At 40.4% G+C, this 14,838-nt stretch overlaps 3 protein-coding genes and 1 non-coding gene across 7 annotated transcripts; 3 read left to right on the top strand and 1 right to left on the bottom strand.

Moving 5' to 3' along the window:
- Nucleotides 1-64: 64 nt before the first annotated feature.
- Nucleotides 65-2,434, bottom strand: LOC105691895 (adenylate kinase isoenzyme 1). Of its 3 annotated transcripts, XM_012410699.3 has the most exons (6): nt 1,739-1,878; nt 1,521-1,650; nt 1,026-1,292; nt 831-950; nt 568-753; nt 65-500 (listed from the first exon to the last, which is right to left on the bottom strand). In XM_012410699.3, exons 3-6 carry the CDS (start codon nt 1,212-1,214, stop codon nt 426-428), a joined length of 570 nt encoding a protein of 189 aa, XP_012266122.1. In that variant the 5' UTR covers nt 1,215-1,292; nt 1,521-1,650; nt 1,739-1,878; the 3' UTR covers nt 65-425. The 3 variants fall into 3 exon arrangements, with proteins under 3 accessions (XP_012266122.1, XP_012266121.1, XP_012266123.1); XM_012410698.3 differs by lacking the exons at nt 1,521-1,650; nt 1,739-1,878 and adding an exon at nt 2,310-2,434; XM_012410700.3 differs by lacking the exon at nt 1,521-1,650 and having other exon boundaries at nt 1,739-1,874.
- Nucleotides 2,435-2,505: 71 nt separating this feature from the next.
- On the top strand, nt 2,506-6,327 carry LOC105691893 (pre-mRNA-splicing factor syf1 homolog). Its single transcript, XM_012410697.3, has 14 exons — nt 2,506-2,647; nt 2,750-2,898; nt 2,965-3,286; nt 3,347-3,646; nt 3,714-3,861; nt 3,946-4,097; nt 4,175-4,558; nt 4,637-4,750; nt 4,838-5,000; nt 5,088-5,197; nt 5,280-5,483; nt 5,563-5,800; nt 5,876-6,028; nt 6,106-6,327. Exons 1-14 carry the CDS (start codon nt 2,606-2,608, stop codon nt 6,213-6,215), a joined length of 2,589 nt encoding a protein of 862 aa, XP_012266120.1. The 5' UTR covers nt 2,506-2,605; the 3' UTR covers nt 6,216-6,327.
- A 361-nt stretch (nt 6,328-6,688) lies between these two features.
- Nucleotides 6,689-14,508, top strand: LOC105691964 (importin-5). 2 transcript variants are annotated; one of them, XR_001103389.3, is made up of 13 exons: nt 6,689-6,844; nt 7,434-7,583; nt 7,890-8,116; nt 8,227-8,323; nt 8,570-9,135; nt 9,436-9,544; nt 9,634-9,933; nt 10,212-10,394; nt 10,456-10,582; nt 10,761-11,901; nt 11,983-12,202; nt 12,280-12,506; nt 12,722-14,508. XR_001103389.3 is itself a non-coding variant. In XM_012410812.3 (12 exons), exons 1-12 carry the CDS (start codon nt 6,764-6,766, stop codon nt 12,373-12,375), a joined length of 3,297 nt encoding a protein of 1,098 aa, XP_012266235.1. In that variant the 5' UTR covers nt 6,689-6,763; the 3' UTR covers nt 12,376-14,508. The 2 variants fall into 2 exon arrangements, 1 of the variants encoding a protein (XP_012266235.1); XM_012410812.3 differs by having other exon boundaries at nt 12,280-14,508.
- LOC112694891 lies at nt 8,359-8,489 on the top strand. The gene has a single exon (XR_003150240.2). It is a non-coding gene; the product is annotated as a small Cajal body-specific RNA 8 (non-coding RNA).
- Nucleotides 14,509-14,838: the final 330 nt, after the last annotated feature.

Here is a 14,838-nt window from a genome sequence, read left to right as displayed (position 1 = left end):
CGCACAATGATGAGGTGAGTTTGAAATAGTATTTCCTCTTCATCGGGTTAAATATAGAAATGCGTTTTGTGATGTAGTTAAATATATTTATATCTTTTCAGTTATGTAACAGAAATATGTCGAAGAGTCTTATGATGTAGTTAACAATGAGTGTGCGAATGGGCGTGCAACGAATTACAAACGATGTTCGATGAACGATGAAATTTAGAGTTTTTCAACCAGGCAGCTTCTGTTCGCATGACTAGTACACGAACCTATCAACTATAATAATCCTAATAGTGTGCGGGAAGAATTCGTTAGGCTCAAAAATAGCCGTGTCATAAAGTTAGCATCTGACGTGTCAACATGCCATTCCAGTCCTAACGTGAAATAAATAAATTATCTATCTAGAACAGCGGCGATAATAATCATCGTTGTTTTGAATTTTATGCTTTTTGGACCGCATCAATCGCCTTTGTAGCTTCGGCAAATATCTCATCGACTCCGCCTTCAGCGTTTATCTACGAATAGAAATGATCCCAATTCATAAGAAGAACAAGAGGAATCGACGATAACGATGCTGCATACCTTGACGACCTTAGCCTTGTAGTGTTCGATGATCGGACCATTTTTTTCATTGAAAACCTCGATGCGTTTTTTGATCGTCTCTTCGTTGTCGTCAGCCCTTCCCGACGAAGCAGCACGGCCCAAGAGTCTCTTCGTCAACGTTTCGTTCGCGACGTCGAAGAACAGTACAAGGTCGACCGTTCCGATCTGTGAAATCAGACGGACAGATATCGGTACGATGTTATGTAACTGAGGTCCATCGAATCATTCACTCTGTAATTTACTTCTTTTTCAAATTCCAGTCCCTGGCTGAGCTCCCGGGGATAACCGTCGATGAGGAACCCGGGGACCTTGTCCTCCTTTCCTTTATTGATCCTCTCCTTGATCAACGAGAGTACCACATCCTGTAAGAGCGAATTATTGGTCCACGGTGACTAACGGTGAATAGAAAATACTCAGGCCGAAAATTTTGCACTTACAGAAGGAACGAAGAGTCCCTTTGACATGAGCTCTTGGAGTTGACCACCCCTCGGGCTCCCGCTAGCGACTTCTTCCCGCAAAAGATCTCCACTACTCAGATGCAGAAATCCATATTTCTCAACGATTTTTTCACACTGGGTTCCTTTTCCGGATCCTGGACCACCAACGACCCACAATGTCACGGTCATCTTTCCTGATTTAGGTAAATTGCTCTCGCAACGGCAAGCTGGTAACTCGATCTTGTTACGATCTACTTTTTTCTGTGCCTGAAAGAATAGGAAGAATTTATATTTTATTTTTGAATCCGATAATCATTGGCCAAATGCCAAACCGGTGTTTATTCTTACAGATTTCAAGGGAGTGACCTATCACTGTGAGCTTGATTATTGTCTGAGAAATTAATGCGGAAATCACAATGCACCGCGTGACGGGTTGGAGGGATTGAGGGTCTGAATTCAAACTGCAACAATACGACGAACTTTGGCGCGCCTTACCTGAATGCAATTTTGATCACCTTTGTGGATTCGCAGAGTTATTATTTTATCCCGTTTCTCGTTTACGGAGGAGAAATGTGTGAGGGAGAATATCGATACGAAGATCCACCAGAAGAGGTGTGTGCCGTTACTGATTTTTGGAAAATAGACTAGTGTATGAAATACGACAAACGATCGCCGCCGAGTCGCCTTTAAAATTGTAATCGCAAAATACTTACGCTATGACACTCCGCAGGTTGCTAGCACGGTTGCTAGCGATCACGTTGTAGTTAAAACTGGACCTCGAGAAAACGTCGCTCGATTATAATACAGAATCGTGGGATATATATATCGACTGAAAACGGTGTAACTCTGGCAGCTGCGTTTATAAATAAATAGGTATATATCTTTTCTATCCAAGGTGATTCTCCCGCGGGTGGGCTTACCGCTGTATTATATTACGTATTTTTTGTTGATCCGCATGACGGTATTCTTTTTTAGATTTCCAATTTGTAACAACGGGCAGGACAGCGACAGGTGCGCTAAAAAAAAATTACGGCGCGAATAAAGTTCAGACTCGCTAGTTGTTCTTGCAAGTTACACGGGCCGAATTTTATTACAGTTTGTCTCACAAGGACTAGCAAAGGGAAAGGGCTGCGATGTTTTAGCCGTGTCAAATACTAGTGGGTGGCACCGAAGGACGCGTTTAAACTGCGATGGAAATTTGACAAGGCGAGGGAAATCAATAAACACGAGGACGATTGTCTCTGCTGCATGTTGACGAATATTTGGGGGAAGAGGCACGCTTACCTCATCAGGGGCAACCGCATTCGACATTATGACGGTCAGCACGCGATATGAATTTTTGCTGGCTCCTCGTTGCTTACTCCAATAAATAACAACAATGTACCCAACCTAACAGGCCACCGAACGCACACATCTATGAGATCTACGTCAAAAAATTGTCATGTCGGCGGTCTATACTTTCCACACATCCCCGCAGTTACAGGCGCTCTGTTATGTGCATTCTTGGTTATGTCTACATTGCATCTCTTCTAACAAACTGGAATACTGCTTTAAGTAATCCGAGATTCATTTGAGGAAAGATGCTTCAGCGGGAAGATTCTGAGGGAAATCCCTATGTGTTTGTGAGTATTGTTCTCCGGTAGTATCATAGTATTTCACAACGATTCATCGACGTTAAAATTCTAACCTGTAATCCCTAATATTGTTTACCATTGGGGGTTTAGAACGAAGAAGATTTACCTTATGAGGAGGAAATCTTGCGCAACCCTTACTCTGTGAAACATTGGCAGCGATATATTGATCATTTGAAAAGCACTAAGAGCGCAAATCTAAATATCGTTTATGAAAGAGCGCTGAAGGAACTACCGGGGAGGTAGGTATTTCTTAGGTTTCGTGAAGTCCCACACATGTATTCATATTCTTTGTATTTGATTCATAGCTACAAACTTTGGTACAATTACCTCCGACAGCGTGTGAGTCAGCTGAAAGGACGTTGCATAACTGATCCTCTCTACGAGGATGTCAACAATGCATTTGAACGTGCCCTTGTCTTCATGCATAAAATGCCTCGAATATGGATGGATTATTGCACGCTCATGACGGATCAATTGTTCATTACTCGAACTCGTCAGGTCTTCGATCGTTCGCTTAGAGCCCTTCCCATAACTCAGCACCATCGTATCTGGCCTCTTTATATAGGCTTCCTTAAGAAACACAACGTTTATGAGACGGCCGTTCGAGTCTTCAGAAGATACTTGAAGGTAGGAAGTTTGCTGTGATTTAAAAATTAACTAACTTTAATGCAATCTTGATACATGCAGTTAGCTCCTGAGGATGCCGAGGAGTACATAGAATACTTAATATCTACTGGAAGGTTAGACGAGGCTGCAGTAAAACTTGCTCAAATTGTAAACCAAGACGACTTTGTTTCGAAACATGGAAAATCCAACCATCAGCTGTGGAATGAACTTTGCGATCTCATATCGAAAAATCCTTCAAAAATAAAGTCATTGAATGTCGATGCTATCATTAGGGGTGGTTTGAGACGTTACACGGATCAGTTGGGTCCACTCTGGAATTCTTTGGCTGACTATTACGTTCGTAGTGGTCTGTTCGAAAGGGTGAGTGGTAGAATTTGTCTCTTATTACAACTTATTATCGGAGTTGAAAACTTTTTTTCGTTCACAGGCCAGAGATATCTACGAAGAAGCTATTCAGACTGTGTCCACCGTCAGAGATTTCACTCAAGTGTTCGATGCCTATGCGCAATTTGAAGAGCTCAGCCTCAGCAAACGGATGGAAGATGCTGCGAAGAATCCTAATCCAACGGAAGAAGGTCAGTCGTAATTATTGTATCTTACCTTTTATTTCGTAGAGCTGTTTGAAACTCGACATGAATCATAATGCATCTGTATTCTAGATGATATTGAATTGGAACTTAGATTGGCCAGGTTTGAACACCTGATGGAGCGGAGATTGCTGCTACTAAACAGTGTCCTGCTCAGGCAAAATCCGCACAATGTTCAAGAGTGGCACAAAAGAGTTATGCTGTACGAGGGTCAGCCCCACGAGGTACGCAGCCCAAATCCCGGGTATCTATTATTTCCCAGATTACAAATGAAACTAATTGTCATTGCTTATTTTTACAGATAATCAATACGTACACCGAAGCAGTTCAAACAGTTCTGCCCCAGCAGGCTGTGGGAAAGCTACACACTTTGTGGGTGGCATTTGCGAAATTCTATGAGGAAAATGGTCAGATTGCCGATGCCAGAGTGGTATTTGAAAAAGCGACACACGTTCCATACACAAAAGTTGACGATCTTGCCTCGGTTTGGTGCGAATGGGCGGAAATGGAGATCAGACACGACAATTGCAAAGAGGCTTTAAAACTGATGCATCGTGCAACGGCTATGCCGTCGCGGAAAGTTGCGTATCACGATGAGACTGAAACTGTTCAGATGAGATTATACAAGTCGCTCAAAGTCTGGTCGATGTACGCTGATCTTGAAGAGAGCTTTGGTACTTTTAAGGTATGTTGCGGATAACTCTCTTCTATTTTCCTATCTTTGTCTCCTATCAACTGTCTTTATTTTTTTATTTTGCTTCAGACGTGCAAGGCAGTTTACGATAAAATAATTGATCTGAAGATTGCAACGCCACAGATCATTATCAATTATGGGCTATTTCTCGAGGAGAACAATTATTTTGAAGAGGCCTTTCGGGTGAGTATTACTGGTAAAAGTAAATACCTTTGATCCAAGGTTTTCTCATAACTCATCACCATCGTTTTTTATCTATCTCTTATTAAGGCATATGAAAAAGGCATCGCTCTATTCAAGTGGCCAAACGTTTACGATATATGGAATACCTACTTGACTAAATTCCTAAATAGATATGGAGGTACCAAGCTTGAGAGGACTCGAGATCTTTTCGAACAATGTTTGGAACATTGTCCGCCAAGATATGCGAAAGGTAATAAAAGCGATAATCAAAACTATTTTAATGTATTTTATAGAAATCGACGTTCAGAATTTGATTTAATTATTCATCTCCTCCTAGCCTTGTATTTACTCTATGCCAAGTTAGAAGAAGAGCACGGTTTGGCTAGGCATGCGATGTCAGTTTATGAGCGAGCAACGAATGCAGTTTTACCCGAGGAAAAATTCGAGGTAGCAACCTGAGCCTACCGTGCATTGTAATTATTCACTGCTTCTTGGAGGTTTTATTTTTATGATTATAAAAATTTTTTAGATGTTCAATATCTACATCAAGAAGGCTGCCGATATATACGGAGTGCCCAAAACTCGTCAAATTTATGAAAAAGCGATCGAAGTACTCAGTGAAGAAAACACTAGGGAAATGTGCCTAAGATTTGCCGAAATGGAAACCAAGCTTGGCGAAGTCGATCGGGCTAGAGCGATTTACGCTCACTGTAGTCAAATTTGCGATCCAAGGGTAAGCTGATGAAAAGTAACATTCTTGTGTTAGAAAATACTACTCCCAATTAATCTTCAACGTTCATTCCACATCTTAGGTAACTTCTAATTTTTGGCAAGTGTGGAAAGAGTTTGAGGTTCGCCATGGTAATGAAGATACAATGAGGGAAATGCTGAGAATCAAGCGTAGCGTCCAAGCAATGTATAACACTCAAGTGAATATGATGTCAGCGCAAATGCTAAATAGTGCGGCAAATCTTGCTAGCGATGAGCCTGTCGCTAGTTTGAATGATGCCATGAAAAGTCTTGACAATAAAACATCTTCTACAAGCGCTGGTCAGTTTCTGACAGATTTAATCTCTAATTCATGCTATCAGATCAGAAATTACAATTCCTGTATTATTGTCACAGATATCACAGCGCAGTCTGGATTCAAAGACAACATTAATTTTGTCAGAGGAGTTACGGAAGGAAACGGTAGAGCAGAACCTCAAGTGAATAACCCTGATGAAATAGACATTGACATGGACGATGATAGCGAAGATGAGAAAGAAGTTGAAGAAGGTGAATTTTTATCTTATCCTGATTTATTGTTCAACGAGTTACACTCGTTTTGACAATGATTTTTTGTTCTCATTTAGATGTACCTGTTGAAAAACAAGCTATTCCATCAAAAGTATTTGGAAGTCTGAAGAACGCTAGAGTAGAGGAAGATGAAGACGAGGGTCAAGAGAAAAATGCTGACAACTGAAGACTTCATTCCTAATCTAATCGCATCTACATACTCTGATTATATTTGGCCTTCGACCGAAGCAATGATCACTTGACTTTCGACATAAATATAGAATTTCTTACAAGCAAAATGGCAATAATGTCCCAAGCCCGGTCCTGTGTTAATCCAGTCCAATATCACTTAACCAAAAGACAAGGAACCTTACATTGTGAAAACTGTATACAATGGCGGTAGGTAGCAAAATGAGGAGACGTTCAAGATTCGTTAAGACAGCCAATAAAATTTAATTAATGTTTTACAGTTTATTATCGCTTGTGAACTTTTTTCAAGCCCTGGAAAAAAAACCATCGAGGGTACATTCAAAGAATGAAAAAGAAGAGAGAAAGAAACACTTCGGCGTGGCTTCAGCTGAATATACGAATCACCGTGCAACTGGTACTTTTTTTGGCTGCGCGTGTCGCGGTCTGCCTCGTAGGAATTTTTAATGTTTTGAGTGTGTCTGGTAGCGGCATCACGATCAACGCGTGAATGCTTGCGCAGTGATTCATTCGTTCAGTTCAGTAACAATGGCGGCAGACCTCGAACAGTTCCAACAGCTTTTAAACACACTTCTAAGCATCGACAACGATGTTCGGACGCAAGCCGAGGTACGTGACTGTCCCTAATTTTTATCCCGAACGAACAGTATCATAGTTTACCTCGAACCTTACTGAATTTTGAAATAAATGCGATATCAATGCTTCGAACACGTTGGCAACGTGTTGTCAAGAGTTAACATGCGGTCGGATCGTGACTCGCTGGTTTCTTCGCGCTGTACATTCTCAGTAACCGTCTTTCTTCTTCAATTGCGCAACGCATTTCATCCGTCTATTTAGAAATGCATTCGTTTCAGCATCGGGATGACAGGTGGCCGGTTATTAGATACTAAAAATGCCAAAATGGTGGTGCGTGCCGCGCGGCCCGCGAAATCATCCCCATGGCATCGCATTTCCTTCCCGGCAATTTATCAGTCTATCGACCACCTTTTATACCTTCCGCTCCGTCGCCGCACGTTCCATCTCCTCTCTCTTTGTTCGCCAACTACGCAACAAATTTAATTTCGTATACCGAATATCTATAGATACTCTGTACTTAATCTAAGGAGTTCAATCGGCGAATTTTCGCACGCCACGTGTTCTACCATTTTTTCGTTATATCCGTACTCCAGGTTTAAGGTTATCCTTAAAATATTTTTAGGAAGCGTATAACAATCTTCCTGTGGAAAATAAAGTGACGTTCCTACTTGGCTCCGTTTGCAATGCTGCTCTTGCAGAGGATATGCGTGCCATGGCAGCCGTTCTGCTGCGGAGACTCTTCTCTTCAGAGTTCATGGATTTCTATCCAAAGGTGAAAATAATCACATTAAACATGATCAACTATTATGTGTTTTTACTTTATGCCATGTGGAGTCAGCAGTCGATTTCAATCGATGAATTCAACAGCGTTACACCCATGGTAGATTAACTTGCAAGACTAGCCCGTTTTCTATCTATCGTTTTGATCGTCAGAATTTCAGGGTTCTTGTGAGAGGTTTCTGAGAGTTGGCTGCGCTTACTTAATGGCGCAGTCATAGTTTTGGAACGTACACAGTTCTCATCTTGAAATTTTCACCTTGTTGGATGAGACGGTTGTTTCATAATATTCCTACTTTAGATTCCACCAGAGGCTCAAGCCCAGTTGAAAGAGAGAATCTTACTTGCTGTACAAACTGAACAAACTGATACGATACGACGTAAGGTTTGTGAGGTTGCTGCCGAAGTTGCAAGAAACCTCATCGACGACGATGGCAATAATCAATGGCCAGAATTTCTTCAGTTCCTATTCCAGTGCGCCAATGGGCCAGTCCCTGCGCTGAAAGAATGCGCTCTCCGCATGTTCACGTAAGTCTAATTCCGATAATTTACTCGGATAATTGACCTGAGTAGATAAAGAGCCTAAAAATGAACTCAGTTTTATCACAAGCGGAATTCGTCATTCATTTATCCTGCAGATCTGTCCCTGGTGTTTTTGGAAACCAGCAGGCCAATTATCTCGTCCTGATAAAACAGATGCTGCAACAGTCTGTACTAGACGCAGCAAATTATGAGGTGAATAAAAACAATTTGTGCATTTCATTAAAATTTGGGTGCAAGATACATTAGTGGTTGATTCGTTTGAACCACTAGTCACCTAGTCTCCCTAAAGTATACATGCTCTCTGATGACTGTAACTTGGTGGAGTTTTAAATTATAGACAGATACGGGGCAGACACAAATACTTTGCATATATCAATAATTTCATTGCTTTTGAAGTAGACCACCGATCAAACCCTTTCTTTTTCTTGTCAATTATAGGTACAATTTCAAGCTGTTAGAGCGATAGGTGCCTTCATAATGTTGCATGACAAACAGACAAACATTCAAAGACACTTTTCCGAGTTGCTCCCGGCGGTAGTCCAGGTAACTGCACAATCTGTAGAGAAACAAGACGACGAATCTCTGCTCAAGGTGTTGATCGATTTGGCCGAATCAACCCCCAAGTTTTTAAGACCTCAGCTTGAAAACATCATGGAAATGTGTATGAAAATTTTTTCAAACGAAGAAATGGGTGACTCGTGGCGGCAGCTGGCTCTCGAAGTTTTAGTGACATTAGCCGAAACAGCTCCGGCTATGGTTCGGAATGTTGGAGGTAAATATATAGTGGCGCTTGTGCCATTGGTACTCAAGATGATGACGGATCTTGAAGATGACGAAGAATGGGGCTTCTCCGATGAACTTATTGTAGAAGACAATGACAGCAATAATGTAGTCGCCGAAAGCGCCTTAGACAGACTTGCCTGCGGACTTGGCGGCAAAACTATGCTTCCACAAATTGTACAGAACATTCCGACCATGCTGAGCAACACGGACTGGAAGTATAGGTAAGTGTATTGTGGCTCTTTACTCAAATTTAACGCGCCATGTGGAGTCAGCAGTTGAGTTCAATCCATGTTCATAACAGCGTTACACCCATGGCAGAAGAACCCGAACGAGGTCCCCTGCTCCAATATTATCGTTTTGATAAATTGGATTCAGACCCTCTTTTGGAACGTTTTTTGAAGATATGACTTTCATTCATGCCTTGTAAGCCATCTTTGAAAAACAGACAAATTTATAATATCGACATTTTTCGCGTCTCTCTCAATTGCCTTTTCTGATATGTTTCGTTTATTATCGTTCAGGCACGCTGCTCTAATGGCCATTTCAGCCGTTGGCGAAGGATGTCACAAGCAAATGGAAGCTATATTGCCGCAGATTATGGATGGAGTTATACAATACCTTCAAGACGCTGTAAGAAATTCCCCACGCCCGATCACGTTCACTGTTATAAATCTTCGAAATTCTTTGAGTATATTTTTTTTCTCCGCTTCATTCCTTAGCATCCGCGTGTTCGGTACGCCGCCTGTAATGCCGTGGGTCAAATGTCTACGGACTTTGCTCCGATCGTTGAAAAAAAGTTTCACGACAAAATTATACCCGGATTGCTAATGGTGCTGGACGATAACGCAAATCCCAGAGTTCAGGCTCACGCCGGAGCTGCCTTGGTGAATTTTAGTGAAGATTGTCCAAAAAATATTATGACTCCCTACCTTGATGCCATTATGGCTAAACTGGAATCCATTTTGACAGCGAAGTTTAGGGAATTAGTTGAAAAAGGCACAAAACTCGTTCTCGAACAGGTGAGCTATATTTATAGATTTTTATCTACAGTATTAGTTTTATTTATTATCCTTGGAGTACGCCCTCTTTACAATCCACCGATAGGTTCGATTCAGATCTTATTGGTCACTTATAAAGAGGATATTCATTCTTTTGATCACTGAAAGTAGCTTTTCGGCGCTACGTCCATTAGCAACTGTGAAAAATTGATACAAACTTAATTCTATAGATATAATGGTACGGATAGAATAACAAACTTTGCCTCAACGTGAACTGTGGACTGTGTTAATATTTACAGGTTGTTACGACGATTGCCTCCGTTGCAGACACCTGTGAGGAACAGTTCGTAACCTACTACGATAGGCTCATGCCATGTTTGAAATATATTATACAGAACGCTAATCAACAGGAGCACAAAATGCTCAGGGGGAAAACAATCGAATGCGTCAGTCTCATAGGTCTTGCCGTTGGACCAGAAAAGGTAATTTTATTTGTTGCGACCAAATCAATGAGGAGCTAAGTCTTTCTCTTTCATGTTTTAGTTTATCAGCGACGCGAGCGAAGTCATGGACATGCTGCTCAAAACACATTCGGAAGGAGAACTTCCCGACGATGACCCCCAAACTAGTTATCTCATTTCTGCCTGGGCTCGAATTTGCAAGATTCTCGGTAAGACTGAGAATTTTTTCTCATCACATTACATTCCCGATACAACCAAGTCTCAGATTTAGTTTCACACAATCAGAGAGGACTGTCTTGAGAGAAGAATTTATTGTTCATATTCCTAAAAGATAGTAATCCCAAAGCCTGCGTCACGAGTGTACAGCAAATATTTTTGTCCGCTCAGGCAAACAATTCGAACAGTATCTTCCGTTGGTTATGGGACCTGTGCTTAGAACGGCGGCGATGAAACCTGAGGTAGCGTTACTCGACAACGAGGACATGGAAGGAGTCGAAGGAGATTTAGACTGGCAGTTTGTGTCTCTCGGAGAGCAACAAAACTTCGGAATCAAAACTGCTGGACTCGAAGACAAGGCCTCTGCCTGTGAGATGCTCGTCTGTTACGCTCGGGAACTTAAAGAAGGCTTCGCAGACTACGCGGAAGAGGTCGTCAGACTTATGGTGCCAATGCTCAAATTCTATTTCCACGATGGGGTGAGAACCGCTGCCGCAGAGAGTCTGCCCTGTTTGGTAGACTGTGCGAAAATAAAGGGACCGCAATACTTGGAAGGAATGTGGGCTTATATTTGCCCCGAGCTGCTAAAAGCGATCGACACGGAGCCTGAGACTGAGGTTTTGTTGGAATTGCTCTTTTCCCTGGCAAAGTGTATAGAAACTTTGGGAGCCGGTTGTTTGGAAACGCAGCAAATGTCTGAGCTTCTCAGGATCCTGAACAAATTATTGAACGAACATTTTGACAGAGCAGTAGCGAGGCTGGAAAAAAGAAAGGACGAAGACTACGACGAGGTTGTAGAAGAACAACTAGTCGACGAGGTCACCGAGGATATTTTCACACTCAGTAAAATAGCAGATATTCTTCATGCCCTATTCAAGACCCACAAAGCGGCGTTTTTCCCATACTTTGATCAGATCTGCGGCCATTTTGTCAATCTATTAGCACCGGAAAGGTCGTGGCCAGACCATCAATGGGCGCTCTGCGTCTTCGACGATGTGATAGAGTTCGGTGGTGCCGAATGCGCCAAATATCAGGAGATATTCCTCAGGCCGATGCTCCAGTACGTCTCCGACAAATCTGCGGATGTCAGGCAAGCAGCTGCCTATGGTTGTGGGGTTCTCGGTCAGTTCGGGGGGGAGGTATTTGCCCAAGCTTGCGCCGAGGCGCTCCCGAGGCTGATGGAAGTTATAAATGATCCGGAATCAAGGTCACCCGAGAACGTCAATCCCACCGAAAACGCCATATCTGCGGTAACAAAAATCCTCAAATACAACAGCAAAGCCATCAATGTCGACGATATGCTTCCTCACTGGTAAATTCTTGGAACATTTATAGACGTCTCCTCGAACCGCAGCTACTCAATTTCATTTTTATTTCGTTTTCAATTTCTCAGGCTGTCATGGCTACCGGTTGTCGAAGATGAAGACGAAGCGCCCCACGTTTATGGATATCTTTGCGACCTCATCGAAAGCAATCACCCTGTCGTTCTCGGACCAAGCAATGCAAATTTGCCACGACTAATTAGCTTCTTCGCCGAAGCGTTATTTAAGGATGCGGTACCTGCGGAAAATCCTGTCATGGCCAGGATTCTCAGCATCGTCAGACAGATTCAGGTATTAGTAGCTCCGTACCTTTTTCTTGTCGTTTCTCTAAATTTCAATACTAATTTCAAATCACTCAAAATTTCCAGAACAACGAGACAATGTTCCAGGCGTGCATAAGTTATTTAACCACGGATCAGCAGCAAGCACTTCACGAGGCTCTCAGTGTTCAGCCAACCAACTAGCTACGATAAACGGCAGGGACTAACGGTTAGGGGGAATAATTGCTCATTCGTGAAAGAGCTAGACACAAGAAGAAGGAGAACAAGATAAAAAAAATAATGTAAAGAAAAACGAAAATCACAGAGACTTTTAGGTAGCTAGATTGTGTACCTACTTCCAAAAGATCGTACGTATGTCGACTTTGACAAAAATGGCTGGCGTTTGGAATAACAATATTTGAGAGAAAAAAACCGTGAATCTTGAAAACACAAAAAATAATAATAACATTGATACTAATAAATGTTATTCATTGTTGTCGGTCGGTGAATATATATATACATATATTTTTTTTTCTTCTCTTTTTTCTAGCGACGACAACGACGACGACTCTAATAACTCATCACTCTGCCATACAAGTTTTCCCCGTTACTCTTCGAGTCATTATTTGTTAACTGAGTAAAGTTATATACCTAAACAATATACGAAATTTTATGGAATGTTGGAGATTTTCAAAATAATTTTCTCAGATAGGACGGAGCCTGTTTGTGATTTTAATTATTTTTCTCTGCTATAAAAATTCTTTAACAATTTTCTACTTGCTGACGGTTCTGAGAGTCATTCGGTGAATCAAGAAATTAAAAATTGGTAATTACAACGATGATGAATGCAGAGTTCACACCATGTGGAAATGCCTTGTTTTTATTAAAAAAAAAAAGTAATGAAATAAAAATAAAATAAAATAGCAAAATGAAAATTAATTAAATTCGATTATTTGGAAAAGAAAACGAAGAGACTGGACGCCACCAGCACACAGAAAGCCCATACCCTAATGTATGGCGCCACGACATTGTGATTTAGGTATTTTTATTAATTAAAATTTAGGTACAATAAATGTTATTTAATGATGATAATATTCAATGAATATGTATATTAAATCGCTCCGGCTTTGTTTTCAAAAATTGCTAGAGCGGGCTTATTACCATGCAAAAGAAAAATACGTATGCACACATATGTATATCAATTGATCTACGTTATCTCTCACTATTTAAATTCGATTATAAATATTTTTTTTCTATGTTTTATCACTATTTTGCACTCCTTTATCAGAAATAAATGTTTTTCACTTTTCTCGTATTGTATTTGATGTACAGTTCGAGCATGGAAAAGAAAAGGGGGAACAAAAAACGAAAAATAAGGTTTGAACCACATATAAATATCTGTTCGGAACTGGACAACACTCCTAGTTCTCTTTTGCTATTTATTTATTACACAATAACTATATTACTAAGACTATTATTATGACTATTACGATTATTATACCTGTTATTAATATTATTATCGTCGCTATTACGATTATGTTTATTACAATTATTGTCATTAGTGATATTATTATTATCATTATTATTATTACTATTATTAGCATCATTATCGTTGTTATCATTATTATTATTATTGATTTATTTTTTTAATTTTTATTTTCAATTGAGATTGAACTCATTTGCCTGGAACATTATTAGTAATTGTGAATTGAACGTTAGTCGAATCGAGACGAAAATTAACGATTTTTCAAAATTCAATCCTTGGAAAAGAAAGAAAATAAAAAATTGAATTACACGAAATGGGGGGATGTTAATTAATCAGAAGAACTACTAATCTGTTGAACATATTGAAAGACTTTTGTATCACCGATACGATGCACACACGTATCAAGATTTATTGAATAATTGAATGATTAGCCGTTCAACTTTTGACAGATATTAGAAATGGCTGATCTGTGACAATCTTCATCATTTATTGTTATTTATTGTCATTTTTTTTTTTTTTTTTTTTAGAATCGCATAGGAGATTGACGATTGAATAAAGTAGCTCAGAGAATGGACGTGTATTTGCTACTCCGTCTGGGAAATGATTATCTATGACTATAGTATGGAAATATGCATTATGTGTAATGACATGAGTGTAGGGATTGACGAGGAATCGAACGAAGAATAGGAAAAACGGAAAAAATTAAGAATATAATAATCCAGGATAGAATTGTTGAAATTTTAACAAATTGGAACCGATGAGAACTGATCGACATGATTAAATATACATATAAGAGATTATTTGATAGCTATATTATTCAATGAAATAAATCTCGGCTTTATAACATATGATTCGTAGCCCGTATGTTGGATGATTATTTATTCCAAGCCCAAAAATGAACTCAATTACTTTCTGAGGTCAGATTATTCAGTCGAGAAAGTTTCGAGTCCGGGCCGAACAAATCTCAAGATTGAAGCCCTTCGTAAACTAATTTTATCTAACAATTGTAAGCGAGAAAAGTTACCGCATCTTCCCTAGCCCCTGAAAGCACTTTATGATAGATAACTCCGCATGACGCGCAAGTCAGTGGGCTCTGTACTTCAACTTTCTCCAGTACAACTTCATCGCCACAGTCTCCTCTTCTGATTGTAAGTCGGTCTACGATTTCACAAAAGATACCG

This window comes from Athalia rosae, chromosome 3, assembly GCF_917208135.1.
Source record: "Athalia rosae chromosome 3, iyAthRosa1.1, whole genome shotgun sequence".
Lineage (NCBI taxonomy): Eukaryota > Metazoa > Arthropoda > Insecta > Hymenoptera > Athaliidae > Athalia > Athalia rosae.
This window is presented reverse-complemented; position numbering and strand designations above follow the sequence as displayed.

What these genes read in the sequence shown, in the direction of transcription:
- LOC105691895 (XM_012410698.3), bottom strand. Translation starts at nt 2,336, where the DNA reads ATGTCGAATGCGGTTGCCCCTGATGAG. An exon ending in ATGCGGTTGCCCCTGATGAG is followed by an intron (nt 1,293 to 2,309) that starts GTAAGCGTGCCT and finishes CTATTCTTTCAG; the next exon opens with GCACAGAAAAAAGTAGATCG. An exon ending in GACTGGAATTTGAAAAAGAA is followed by an intron (nt 754 to 830) that starts GTAAATTACAGA and finishes CTGATTTCACAG; the next exon opens with ATCGGAACGGTCGACCTTGT.
- LOC105691964 (XM_012410812.3), top strand. Translation starts at nt 6,764, where the DNA reads ATGGCGGCAGACCTCGAACAGTTCCAACAGCTTTTAAACACACTTCTA. An exon ending in AACACGGACTGGAAGTATAG is followed by an intron (nt 9,136 to 9,435) that starts GTAAGTGTATTG and finishes ATTATCGTTCAG; the next exon opens with GCACGCTGCTCTAATGGCCA. An exon ending in CAAAACTCGTTCTCGAACAG is followed by an intron (nt 9,934 to 10,211) that starts GTGAGCTATATT and finishes TAATATTTACAG; the next exon opens with GTTGTTACGACGATTGCCTC.
- LOC105691893 (XM_012410697.3), top strand. Translation starts at nt 2,606, where the DNA reads ATGCTTCAGCGGGAAGATTCTGAGGGAAATCCCTATGTGTTT. An exon ending in TCCTAATCCAACGGAAGAAG is followed by an intron (nt 3,862 to 3,945) that starts GTCAGTCGTAAT and finishes TCTGTATTCTAG; the next exon opens with ATGATATTGAATTGGAACTT. An exon ending in TGAGAAAGAAGTTGAAGAAG is followed by an intron (nt 6,029 to 6,105) that starts GTGAATTTTTAT and finishes GTTCTCATTTAG; the next exon opens with ATGTACCTGTTGAAAAACAA.